The 14,027-nt window shown below is 42.1% G+C and overlaps 1 protein-coding gene across 1 annotated transcript; it reads left to right on the top strand.

Moving 5' to 3' along the window:
* The first annotated feature begins 4,016 nt into the window (after positions 1-4,016).
* LOC117747577 (acidic leucine-rich nuclear phosphoprotein 32 family member B-like) lies at positions 4,017-9,742 on the top strand. The gene is made up of 7 exons (XM_034556935.1): positions 4,017-4,192; positions 5,729-5,878; positions 6,776-6,898; positions 7,115-7,307; positions 7,402-7,493; positions 7,977-8,046; positions 8,184-9,742. Exons 1-7 carry the CDS (start codon positions 4,139-4,141, stop codon positions 8,264-8,266), a joined length of 765 nt encoding a protein of 254 aa, XP_034412826.1. The 5' UTR covers positions 4,017-4,138; the 3' UTR covers positions 8,267-9,742.
* The last annotated feature ends 4,285 nt before the right edge of the window (positions 9,743-14,027 follow it).

The following is a 14,027-nucleotide window of genomic DNA, read 5'->3' as shown; positions in this document are numbered from 1 at the left end:
GTTGTAATGGCCGTTGGTTCTGGGTTCTGGGTTCTGGGTTTACAAAGACGGGACGGCTGCTCTGATGGAAGTCAGTCACCTTTTATTCTATAATAAATCTTAAACTTGTCTTTTTTTTTTTCCACTTCCCTGATTCCCACTCAGGACGCTGACCCCAAAATCTGTCGCTGCATGATGGAGAAAGGCTGAAAATAGCTCTCGAGTAGCTCGTTTCAATCTTTTTAACGCGAAGGTATGAGGTTTCAAAGTATTCTCATAAAATAGATTTTTTATTTTTTACTTTTAAATAAACTGTTTGGTTAGAGGATGGTAAAGTTTAAGACCTCTTTCAAATATAAACAGCTATAATGGTGTTTTTCGACACAAATAGTAATAAAAACCAGAGATTCAATATAATCTATCTTCAGTCATTGAATACTAAGGCAATAAGTGACGATCTAACAATAACATGCAGAAGAGGTTGCATATACAACCGTGGATATAAAGAGCTGTAGAACATCTCTTCCATTGCCAAAGCACATCAATGCGACAGCAACGTTACAGTCGGAAACAAACCAACGTACTCTTAACTTTCTGTAACTTTCAACAGGTAAAAAAAAGGAAGAAAAACTGATTTTCTGAGACCCTCCTGTGGAAAGTCTGTGAGCTGCAACTGAACCTCCTAACGGCTGTTTGGGATGATTTTCCAAATAGAAATGGGGATATATTTGTCCTGCTGGAGCCGATGTTAACTCTTTTTTTAAAATAATCTTTTGACATGTTCATGCTATATATATTTGTATAGCACTCCTCTCCAAATTACCATGTGCTTTAAGACTTTTTCCGTAGAAAATGTTCTTTTATTTGTGTTTTCTTTTGTGCTGGTTTGCCCTCAATGGCGATGTGTATTCTAACCTCAATGAGGGACTTGTACGACGTTGCGCTCCATTTTTTTTCCCATCCCAGTTCACCTGAATGAGTCGGACCATGGCCACGTTACCTGCCTCAGTTTCATTTCGATGTCGCTCTCGATTGTGAGATCGGGCAGAGCGCTCCGAACCAAACCCACAGAGCCTCGGCTCGGAGAGCAGATCGAGTCCCATTGGTTCGGCTAAACGTCAGAGTCCCATTGGTTCGGCTAAACGTCAGAGTCCCATTGGATCGGCTAAACGTCAGAGTCCCATTGGTTTGGCTAAACTTCAGAGTCCCATTGATTCGGCTAAACCTCAGAGTCCCATTGGTTCGGCTAAACTTCAGAGTCCCATTGGATCGGTTAAACGTCAGAGTCCCATTGGATCGGCTAAACGTCAGAGTCCCATTGGTTCGGCTAAACGTCAGAGTCCCATTGGTTTGGCTAAACTTCAGAGTCCCATTGGTTTGGCTAAACTTCAGAGTCCCATTGGTTCGGCTAAACTTCAGAGTCCCATTGGTTTGGCTAAACTTCAGAGTCCCATTGGTTCGGCTAAACTCCAGAGTCCCATTGGTTCGGCTAAACTCCAGAGTCCCATTGGTTCGGCTAAACTCCAGAGTCCCATTGGTTTGGCTAAATTTCAGAGTCCCATTGGTTTGGCTAAACTTCAGAGTCCCATTGGTTCGGCTAAACTCCAGAGTCCCATTGGTTCGGCTAAACTCCAGAGTCCCATTGGATCGGTTAAACGTCAGAGTCCCATTGGATCGGCTAAACTTCAGAGTCCCATTGGTTCGGCTAAACTCCAGAGTCCCATTGGTTCGGCTAAACTCCAGAGTCCCATTGGTTCGGCTAAACTCCAGAGTCCCATTGGTTCGGCTAAACTCCAGAGTCCCATTGGTTCGGCTAAACTCCAGAGTCCCATTGGTTCGGCTAAACGTCAGAGTCCCATTGGTTCGGCTAAACGTCAGAGTCCCATTGGTTCGGCTAAACTCCAGAGTCCCATTGGTTCGGCTAAACTCCAGAGTCCCATTGGTTCGGCTAAACGTCAGAGTCCCATTGGTTCGGCTAAACTTCAGAGTCTAATTGGTTCGGCTAAACTTCAGAGTCTAATTGGTTCGGCTAAACTTCAGAGTCCCATTGGTTTGGCTAAACTTCAGAGTCTAATTGGTTCGGCTAAACTTCAGACAACGTGGCCTCTGTTACATCATACTGTATGCCTTGTGACTGGATAAAATAGCCCCCATGCCTATGGAACTGGGTGTCTTCTGGCGAGAGGTGTGTATGCCAATATACACACAATATGTTATTTATTTATGTATTTATTTGTTTATTTATTCCTGCGTCCTATTTATTGGTTTCGGCACCTGTTGCGTATTTGACGATTTGTCAGTACATTGGTGTATGATGTGGACGGTAGGGGAGGATGGAAGGATTGTTGGGTGGGGGTGCGTGGTCGATAGAAAAATGTAGCTGTGATACAAACTTACTGTTGCTCTCCTCGTATTGGACGATGGTATAATATAAGACCACTGTATGTATAACTGCTTGTCGTGAAGATGATCTACAATGTAATGACAATAAAGAATTAACACTATGAGAAAAAAAGGACAAGAGTTCAATCGGTTCTTCTTAGATGGACACCATCAATTAAAAAACCCTTTGCATGTATTTTCTGTGGGAGTTTTTTTCTTCTTTTTTTCTACACAGTTGTTTTTCTCTTAATATATTGCGTTACTTGCATAGGAGCCTATTTGTCATAATGAAATACAGCAGAATTCAGTGGTGGGTGTACCGTTCACTTCCCCACATTTATTTAACCACTACGGTTAAGATTGAACAAAAATGTGATCAATTTATAGGATATGACCCAGTGTTACCGATTAAACCCCCAAAAGTGTGTGAAGTACTTATAAAACTACATAGGCCTAATATATCACGAATAACGGACCTAGTTTAAATTCATTTGTTGTGCTTTTACTTCTGTGCTTCTGATTAAAATGCATTTTTTACTGCAACACTTTTACTTTATCTTTAAATGGTGGTATTGCTACTTAAGTAGCCTCAATGTGTGTATTTAATACTTCTTCTATACCTCATCTACATGCCATATACTAAAGATATTCAGTAATAACATGGTGCACAGAAAATCCCCCATGCAATCATTGAAGGAGTATAATCAATACAAATACAATACAAATAACTATAACATCATTTATATTATGCATTGCATTTAATTGTATTTGCATTGCAAAACACAAATGTGCCTCATGGGGCTTTTCGATCTACACAACAACCTCCTCTGTCCTGTGTGTGTTTCTATTGTTTTTTTCGTGTGCAATGAGCCAAAATGGCCGCCGCCGGCGCTGTGGAGACATGTTTCCCTCCCGCTGCCGTCTGGTTTCCCTCCTTTTGCAAATTAACATATGAGGCGTTCAAGTGCTCCGCAAAATAATCGTACTTTACAAGGCACGAGCAGCAAATTGTGACTTTTCTTTGCGCGAAATTAGGTATACATGTAATTATTGTGGTATTAAAAATCAACCTAATGACGCGTGTGTCTTTCTTCGATATTTATTGTTGTTTAAGTGAAAAACCAGCGTTTTTGAGTGAAGAGGAGGAATTTGTATTTGTTTTTTCTTTAAAAAGGTGATGAAAAAGATACGTTTTAACATGTTTTGTGATACCTGCATATGTAATTACGTTAAGTTTAATTCAGCGCGATGTATTGTGTACAATCGTAACTCAATTTATTCATTTGCTGCGAGGTCAGAGGGGAATTTATGCATTTTCGAGGACAATTAAAAGCAGCAAACGGCTTGACCCACTTTTCACACACGCCACGGGAACGTTTCACATGCTTGGTCAAGCTCGACCGGAACGATAGAGAACACCGGAAGTACAATAGTATTCCTTCAAAATAAAATATTAAGCGAAAACACCTCGATACGCACAACACACATATTAAGAACATAAAACGCGTCTATATGATATATACATGAATATAATATATCAGTTGTATCGCGGGTATTATATTAATATTTTCTTTCATACATTCACAGAAAATGCCAGAATTGCATTTCCGCCGAGACGACGAGAGCATTATTTTCCAAGTCTTGCCCGGAAGTCCTTACGTGTTCACTCTAGCTAGCTTCACGCAGGTTTCCGCGTGTTGATACTGAAGAGAGAGGTTCGAGGAGAAACAAGTTTTCGCATCGCAGAGACCCAAATTCAGGCCGAAACCAGAGGAAAATGGACATGAAGAAGAGGGTCTCCTTAGAGCTGAGGCACCGGTCGCCGACAGAAGTGAGTAGCCCGCTTCGGTTGTTGTTTATCGGCGTAACGTGACGCCAAAGTTGACCTGCGGGAGAAGGAGTGATGGCGAGCACATGGCAGGACTGTCTGCAGCTGCAGTGGGAGAAAAAAGTGCTCGAATGTAACGTTCACGGTTCGTAGCAGCTGCAAATCCCGCGATGTAAAGTTTAGAAACGGTTTCCGTTGGCTACCTAAAAAAAACCTTTTCCGTTACAACCGGAGCGTCCTGAAAAGTGCGTAGCTGACTACCGCCTCGGTTCCGCGTTTCACGTCCACGCTTATTCATCTTATTTGATCCCAAACTGCGCAGAACGACGTTTAATGGTCGTCCTTGAACGGCTCGTGTTGAAACGAAAGTTGCACGCGCCTCCTGCTCGCGCTCCGAAACACACTCACACATCCGTGTCTCCCGGGCCCGGCTAATGTCTGGAGCTGTAGTGTTTCTAACTTGTGTATGCGCACGCACGCACACACACACACACACAACGCGGTGCCGTTGCAGTTTAAACACAAGGCGTTGTGTCCGTGAACGTAATCGTGTGAAAAGCCAAACAACGTTCCTCCGTTAAAAAAAAAAAAACGACTCGTCACGATTTCTCTTTAACGTTTTAACGCTCGTGCGACGCAGGAAATGCGTCATTGTTTTTTTCCCGGTGTTTAATGTTTATATTTTTTTATAATTTTTAATTTAAAACTACCCTCCCCCCCCTCAATCGTAATGTAGCTTTCTAACGTAACTGTTTTACGTTTTTAATTGTTCTTTTTATTAATTGTGTAATAAAAATAAAAAGCCGTTGGTGATGTTGCCGGCCCGGGGATTAGTCGGAGCCCCAACGCGCTGAGGGCGCGCAGCCGCCGGCGTGCCCGCGTGCTAAAGTGGCTACTTCGCCGTTTTTGTGGGGGGGGGGGGGGGGCTTGTTGTGCTCACGTGGCCTCCATTCATTAAAACACGCGTTACTGCCCCTCGCGCTCATAAGTAATAATATTAAAAAGAGTAAAAAAGTGCCGTAGCGGCGTCACACGTGTCGAGGGTTTATAAACAGTCTCGGCCGGGCCCCGTTCCAACATGAAGAGACCCCCCCCCCCCCACGCTCTGTTGCTCTCGTCCTCGTGGGAGGATGCTTGCTGGTATTAAGTTTGTGATGCCATTCAAATAAATATATATATATTTATATATATACTATCTTGTATTCGGAATTAATTCTGGGTGTTTTTTTAACGCAGATCTTTGCACTATTTTGTCAATTTTAAGTTATCCAATTTTAATATTTACAATTGCTTTACCTGCATCTATAAATGCTTCTGTAGCAAAAAAAAAAAGTCCCCTTGCAGGATTAATATTATTTGTAATAAGTGTGGGACGTATCAATATCTTAAAAATGTGTTAGTACTCCCAACAGTCATTCATATTTATATATATTTACCACCATCTCTGTGGCTTTCCCGTCACCCGGCACATTCATAACTAACAGTGACCGTAAACTCCAAATAAAAACAACACTAATGACAACGTGAAACCTCCTCCAGGTCCAGGAGCTGGTTCTGGACAACTGTCGCTCCGGCGAAGGAAAGATCGAAGGAATCACAGAAGAGTTCTCCAACCTGGAGCTGCTCAGCCTCATCAACGTCGGCCTGACCAGCGTAGGGGACATCCCCAAACTGGACAAACTCAAAAAGGTAAACGCACGTGTAGTTTATACATGTGTATTAATATAATGTGTGTTTATATACATGTGTATTAATATAATGTGTGTTTATATACATGTGTATTAATATAATGTGTGTTTATATACATGTGTGTTTATATACATGTGTATTAATATAATGTGTGTTTATATACATGTGTGTTTATATACATGTGTATTAATATAATGTGTGTTTATATACATGTGTATTAATATAATGTGTGTTTATATACATGTGTATTAATATAATGTGTGTTTTATATACATGTGTATTAATATAATGTGTGTTTATATACATGTGTATTAATATAATGTGTGTTTATATACATGTGTATTAATATAATGTGTGTTTATATACATGTGTATTAATATAATGTGTGTTTATATACATGTGTATTAATATAATATGTGTTTATATACATGTGTATTAATATAATGTGTGTTTATATACATGTGTATTAATATAATGTGTCTTTATATACATGTGTATTAATATAATGTGTCTTTATATACATGTGTATTAATATAATGTGTGTTTATATACATGTGTATTAATATAATGTGTGTTTATATACATGTGTATTAATATAATGTGTGTTTATATACATGTGTATTAATATAATGTGTGTTTATATACATGTGTATTAATATAATGTGTGTTTATATACATGTGTATTAATATAATGTGTGTTTATATACTCGTGTCGTGAACTCGATCGATGGAGAACGGTCTTATTGTTCACGTGAGACAGATTTGATTCCAAGTTACTGCGATTTAAATAATCAACATCTCTTAAATGTGGCCGCGGGTTCTAATTTTAGTTTTGATGGATCACGAATCGTCTGATAGTGAATTAAATCTCCTTCTTCTTCTTCTTCTTCTGTGCAGTTGGAGTTGAGTGACAACAGGATATCGGGCGGTCTGGAGGTCCTGGCCGAGCGGCTGGTGAACCTCACGCATCTCAACCTCAGTGGGAACAAGTTCAAAGACATCAGCACGCTGGAGCCGCTGGTGGGTGGAGAATACGTGTTTTTAATACGGCATATTTATATATTTTATGTGCGCTGGAGACGTTGCAGAAGTTTTAAAATGCACCCGTTTGTTCCATTTTAAGCGCGACGAGTAGAAACACCGAAAATGTGTTCCGTGCTTTTCGGGTAAACAAAAAGAAAATGTCGTCGTCTTCTTCTGCGTCGGGTTTAACGTCGACTTTTTCTTTTCCTCCAGAAAAAGTTGCCCCAGCTGAAGAGCCTCGACCTGTTCAACTGCGAGGTCACCAACCTGGCCGACTACCGGGAGTCCATCTTCAAGCTCCTCCCACAGCTCACCTACCTGGACGGCTACGACATCGACGACTGCGAGGCGTCCGACTCCGACGGGGAGGGGGACGGCGTGGAGGACGAGGACGAAGAGGGGCTGGGTAAAAAAAACAACTCTTTTAATACATAAAAAGAAAACGTCCTCTAAAGAGAACCTCGCCTGACCTCTCTCTCTCTCTCTCTCTCTCGTTCCAGAGGGCGAGTCGGAGGAGGAAGAGGAGGAGGAAGATGAGGAGGACGTCGTGGCCGAAGAGGAGGACGACGATGACGACAGTAACGAGGAGGAGGTGAGTCCAAAGATGAAGAGTTTCAGTTTTTTTAAATTTTTTTAATGAACTCCTTATTGAATTAAAGGGCCGGCGTGGCGGGTTTAAGAAGAATGTATTATTTACATCTGACTCTTTCTTTTTCTCTTCTGTGGTTATTTGCATGTAAATAACACACCATTTAAAATCTATTTTAATCAAAACGGCTCATAATTTTTAATTTAATGAGGATTTAATTTTCGTGAACGACTGGATTTATCGAGATTCAATTTCACCTGTGCCCAAGATGCATTTTTACTGAGTCGAGCTTGAACGCACCGCGAGCAAAGTTGGCTGTTGGAGCCGATCGCCGTGGTTACTCTGATCAGAATTAGGGGGAGATAGAAACGTGTCCGATTTAAGTTATTTCCTGCTCGGCTTCTTTTGGACATTGTGTGTGTGTGTGTGTATATATATTATATATTTTATATATTTATCTTGTTGCCATCTTTTTCTCTCCCGCAGGACGGGGAGGTGAACGGAGACGTGGACAGCGAGGATGACGACGAGGAAGATGACGACGACGACGATGACGGTCAGTGTTTACTTTCAAGAGGAATGTGTCTCTTTGAAATAAATCAGAATGTTGTTGTTTTCTTTTTACTTTAATTGAATGAAAACTGATTAAAATAGAATAATAAACCCCCCGTCGTCGTGTTTTCTCTCCTGCAGACGAGGACTCGTCTCCGGCCAAAGGAGAGAAGAGGAAGAGGGACCCTGAAGATGAGGAGGAGGAGGATGAAGATGATGATTAAGGACCTGCATAACCCCCCTCTGACCTCTCGTCCGTTGACCCCCCCCACCAACGCTCGCCCCCCTCCCCTCGACTCCTGGGCTGCGTTCCATTCTCTGAAACCGGTCTCCTCCCACTGAGCCGTCGTCTCCTGCAAACCCAAAACACAACTTATCAAACACCTTTTCCTTCTGTTTTTAAAAAAATATATATAATTCATATTTCCAAAATGTCCCCCAAATATTCCTCGACACCTCTAATGACATAATCCCCCCCCCGCCGCCCCCCTCTTTCTCTTTTTGTGACTCGACGCCCCCGACGATCACTTGTTGTCTATAAAATGTTTTTTCTCGGAGCAGAAAGTGATCGAATTTTTTTGTTTTTCAGCACGGGAAGAAAAACGTTTTAGAAGCAGGAACCGGTGCGTTTTTTGTTTGGAGAATCGCTGTTATGTTGAACTTTATCGCATTAATTGACCATAAATATTCAGTCGATCGATCAATAATTCTGAACGGCCTCCTGGGACATCAACGGGGTTTTATATTATTTTTGATGAGCGGATTGTGATTTAAAATTTAGTTTTACAAAAGCCTCTTAATGTTTAAAGTTATGGATTTTGGCTTTGTTTGAGCCTGACTGCATAAATTCCTACTCTAACAAGTAACCAGTGAATGCATCTCTGGTCGTGAGGAGCTTTAAAAAGAGGCGGGACTACAATTAATTAAAAAAAAACACACACAATTTCGCCTCCTTCAGGTGTTTTTGTGGTCAAAAACAGGAGTTTTTGTCTTATCATTATTATTATTTTTTTTATTTTAAATCACAATTATCTAAATGTAATATTAATTCTCAATATTAAATATTTCTCGTGACGATGGAATGAATAATTTTCGTTAAAACGACGGTTTGAGTCTGCGGAAGGAGCCGGAACAAGAGGCTCATGGGAGGACGGAAACGGCACATTTGGGGACGCAAAAGCCAGAGAAACCAAACCCCCCCCCCCCCTTTTTTTTCCTCCACCTTCCTCTGACATCACGGCTCTGGGACGAAGCCAGCAGCTGTGACATCATGACGGGCTCTGTGATGTCATCAAAGCCCCCCCCCCCTCAATTTTTTCCAAGGCCGAGCGCGCTCAGGGCAAACTGTGTTCTCTCTTTTTTGCCAACAGAGCTTTTTAAAAGAAATATTTTTTCAGAGAAATTGTTTTTGTTTAATTTTGTATGGTTGTCCGGGGAATCTCTCTCTCTCCCTCTCTCTCTCTCTCTCTCTCTCTCTCTCTCTCTCTCTCTCTCTCTCTCTCTCTCTACCTCCGTCTCTCTCTCTCTCTCGTGTCTTTCTGCTCAGAGAGATCCAGTCGATCCTCCACACTGACTAGTTGACGTTGTGTTTTCTTTTCTTTTCTTTTTTTTTTACTTTCTGTAAGTTAAAGGAAAAACAAACAAAAAAACGCACACACAAAAAGGACTTTGTAAATAAAATCTTAACATTTTGCTCCCGGCGTCTCCTCTCTGGCCTTTTATCTGTGTGCTATTGTTACTGCTAATGTCTCCAGGTCACGATTATTTACATCTATTTATTTAATATATTTAATTTTTTTAATATTTATTTATTTAATGTATTTAATTTAATATTTGAATTTTTAAAATATTTTTTATTTAATTTTATCTTAATTTTTTTAGCATATATTATTTATTTTATATACAGATATAATGAAGTTCTCATCACTTTAATGCCAGAATCTGACCCAACAAACCAAAACAATGTCGTCAAGTAGGTATTTTAATGGGATTTTAGCGTTTGTCATTTCTTAAGAAACAATAACAAATGTTGACTTATTTTAATACGACCGTCCCCCACGATCCATTCGTTTAAAGAAACTGAATGTGCTCGTTGTTTTTACATCTAAAAGAATAAAAAGGTCGAAGAGTCGAGGTTTATACAAGAGAACCAGTTCTGCACGCTGTGGCGTGGTTTGTCCACCGGAGGGCGACATTGCACAATAAAAGAAACAGGATTTAGGACATTTTTTATTTGCAAATCAAATGATAAAGCTCTTTATAAATTAAATATTTGTGAGCCCAACTAAAAAAATAATAAATGAATAAACGATAAAATAATCAGAATGAATAGAATAAAAAAAAACAATATGATTACGAGCACAATGCATAAAAAATAACCTAAAAAAAAAATAGGATTGCATGTGACCAGGTTGAACCAGTGGCTCAATGATTTATGTCTATCAATACATTTTGTATTTATTTAATTTAGTAAAAAGATGTATGCACCATTCAGCCCGTGAGAGTTTGAGAAGCACCAGGGAATATTGTTTTTATGGTAGCTTCATGTATTTAAAGCTAGAAAAAGGATTTCCCACATTTTTGTGCAATTTATTTATTTCATTTTCAAATGCATTCTCGATCTCCAACTTGAGTCATGTGACGCACACTTTTTAAACCAAGTGAAATCCCTGAATTCGGGAAATAAAATTACACTTTATTGAAAGCTTGCAATCAAACAACAATTCGTCATTTTATTGAATCCAGATGGTTTTTTTTCTATTAGGACATTGAGACACATTTGTGCTCCTAATTAACGGACATATTGTGATTGATTTGATTATTTACTGCAAAGCAATTCTGGAATAAAAAATACATAAATCAAGTCACAATTACAACCAATATTTTAAAATACCTTATTAATGCATCCTCAACATTTGGCACAGAATACAACTATTGTCATGATTGGGCAACTCAAACTACTTGGTTAAGGTTGAACGTTGTCATCATAGTTACATTTTCATTAAGGGCCTCTTATGATGACAACTGTGTCCCTTATTGGCATCATCTAGTATGATTAATCAGGAAAAACAACACACACAATATGTATGAACATAAAGGGTTAGAGGTTAAAGAAGGAGCTGAAGAAGACGGGCTACTGGAGATGTTTAGGCCTTGAGCTGTAGTGTTGGTTTGGGGTTCAAAGGTTGCAGGAATGAAGGTCGTTGCCGTCTGGTTGGTTGTGTTGGTTTGGGGATCAGAAGTTGCCGGAATGAAGGTCGTTGCCGTCTGGTTGGTTGTGTTGGTTTGGGGTTCAGAAGTTGCCGGAATGAAGGTTGTTGATGTCTGGTTGGTTGTGTTGGTTTGGGGTTCAGAAGTTGCCGGAATGAAGGTCGTTGCCGTCTGGTTGGTTGTGTTGGTTTGGGGATCAGAAGTTGCCGGAATGAAGGTTGTTGATGTCTGGTTGGTTGTGTTGGTTTGGGGATCAGAAGTTGCCGGAATGAAGGTCGTTGCCGTCTGGTTGGTTGTGTTGGTTTGGGGATCAGAAGTTGCCGGAATGAAGGTCGTTGCCGTCTGGTTGGTTGTGTTGGTTTGGGGTTCAAAGGTTGCAGGAATGAAGGTTGTTGATGTCTGGTTGGTTGTGTTGGTTTGGGGATCAGAAGTTGCCGGAATGAAGGTCGTTGCCGTCTGGTTGGTTGTGTTGGTTTGGGGTTCAAAGGTTGCAGGAATGAAGGTCGTTGATGTCTGGTTGGTTGTGTTGGTTTGGGGATCAGAAGTTGCAGTAGTGGGAGGTAGTAGTGGTACAGCAGGAGGTGGTGGTGCAGGAGGTGGTGGTGGTGGTGCAGGAGGTGGTGGTGGTGGTGGTGCAGGAGGTAGTGGTGGTACAGGAGGAGGTAGTGGTGGTACAGGAGGAGGTGGTGGTGGTACAGGAGGTGGTGGTGGTGGTGCAGGAGGTAGTGGTGGTACAGGAGGAGGTGGTGGTGGTGGTACAGGAGGTGGTGGTGCAGGAGGTGGTGGTGGTGGTACAGGAGGTGGTGGTGGTGGTACACGAGGTAGTGGTGGTGGTACAGGAGGTAGTGGTGGTACAGGAGGAGGTGGTGGTGGTACAGGAGGTAGTGGTGGTACAGGAGGAGGTGGTGGTGGTACAGGAGGTGGTGGTGGTGGTGGTGCAGGAGGTAGTGGTGGTACAGGAGGAGGTGGTGGTGGTACAGGAGGTAGTGGTGGTGGTACAGGAGGTAGTGGTGGTACAGGAGGAGGTGGTGGTGGTACAGGAGGTGGTGGTGGTGGTGGTACAGGAGGTAGTGGTGGTACAGGAGGAGGTGGTGGTGGTGCAGGAGGTAGTGGTGGTGGTACAGGAGGTAGTGGTGGTACAGGAGGAGGTGGTGGTGGTACAGGAGGTGGTGGTGGTGGTGGTACAGGAGGTAGTGGTGGTACAGGAGGAGGTGGTGGTGGTGCAGGAGGTAGTGGTTGGTTATGGTCCCCATCTTTTGAATTGCTCTTCCTTTTCTTGGTCGTCCTGGTGGTGGTTGTCGTCGTGGTAGCAGTAACTCTTGTAGTAGCAGCAGCAGTTGTACATGTGGTGGTGTTTGTAGGGCCTGTGGTTGTGGGGTTGTCGGTATGTATCGTGGTGCTTGATGTGGGAGTAGCAGCAGTGGTGGTGGAAGGGGCAGCTGTGGTCGAACCTTGCGGCGGGCATTTGCAACTTGAATCTGCATTGATTTCTGGGTAAAACTTAGCAACAGTTGCGTTGCGAGGACACGGTGTTCCGGGAAACATCTCAAACCTCAGTTCTCGATGGAGATCATCCAAAGTCTTTGTCTCCAGATATTCAGATTCAGGTCCATCTGGAACATTGTTGCCCCAGTGTGCACTTGCTAGCCACGTGTTCCTGTTATTGCTGTAGCAGCAGAATGCGGACCATAACACGGAAGGTATGTTAACCCTTTCCTTGAGCGCGTTGTTCCTGCTGGGCCGCGCTCCAGTCACCACGAAGCCTTCGAGGACCTTATTGTTGTCGATGCAGAACTTGTTCAGGACGCATTGGACGCAGCTCTCCATGTTTTTCCAGCTGCCGTCGTTGAAGGTCACCGCTTGTGGAACAACGTTCGTCAGGGTGAACGTCGAGATTTTATCATCCTGACTTAATGCATGAGAAGATGGAAATAAATGTCCCCTATTGTAGCCTCTGTTATTGTTTGTGTAATCACTGTTTATGGCCTGGTGGTGGAATCCTTCGCTTATCATGTTGTTGGTGTTTCTTTCTTCCAGCTGCAAAAGTCCAAAGGGCTCAGTAAGTGGAACTCATATTCTATCGGCATGACAAAATAAACTTGACTTATTTCTTTCCAGATTTTGACGATTTCAAAGTAACCCAAACTAGTTTGATTTATTCTGACTGCTCCGATTCTTTGGTTTTTTTTTTTGCTCGTCATTTAAATTACTTAAAAGTAAAAAAGAGAAATAAACAATCGTCCAGTCTGACAGGAATATTAATAAATCTAACTCATACATCTCATAAGTGCATCTATATACAGATAGCAGCATACTAAAACTTAGATAACAACAAACACAGAGTGCCTTTTCTCCCTTATCTCCTTACATACATCATAGTTGTGTGCTGCTATATCAATGCCCTGAATATCATATAGAGATTTACATTTAAGGAGTAAAACAAAACATACCTGCAGCTCTATTCTCCACTTGGTGTTGGGTCTCCTTCCTCCTCCTACTCCTCTGTACTTGTAGGCAGAAAACACTGGAATCCGGTTCTGGGTGTCGTAGAGCGTCACAAAGCGCTGCTGGTTCCTAAAGGTCTGACAGATGGTTTTGTACCGTCGGGGGTCCTGGTTGATCCCCCCCTCCAACACGCCCGGGACAAGGGGCGGAGTTCCCTGCAGAAGGAACCGGTCGCAGGCCGACATGGAGTCCACCACTTCAGTCACGGTGGGAGTGATGGACAGGAAGAGGCAGGCGGCGAAGGGGAGGAGCTTCCATCTCTTCTGGGAG

The sequence above is a fragment of the Cyclopterus lumpus genome, chromosome 18 (assembly GCF_009769545.1).
Source record: "Cyclopterus lumpus isolate fCycLum1 chromosome 18, fCycLum1.pri, whole genome shotgun sequence".
Classification (NCBI taxonomy): domain Eukaryota; kingdom Metazoa; phylum Chordata; class Actinopteri; order Perciformes; family Cyclopteridae; genus Cyclopterus; species Cyclopterus lumpus.
This window is presented reverse-complemented; position numbering and strand designations above follow the sequence as displayed.

Bases quoted from the DNA above. Each gene is read 5' to 3' on its own strand.
- LOC117747577 (XM_034556935.1), top strand. From the start codon at position 4,139: ATGGACATGAAGAAGAGGGTCTCCTTAGAGCTGAGGCACCGGTCGCCG. The intron at 4,193-5,728 runs GTGAGTAGCCCG...AACCTCCTCCAG, and splicing joins GGCACCGGTCGCCGACAGAA to GTCCAGGAGCTGGTTCTGGA. The intron at 7,308-7,401 runs GTAAAAAAAACA...CTCTCGTTCCAG, and splicing joins CGAGGACGAAGAGGGGCTGG to AGGGCGAGTCGGAGGAGGAA.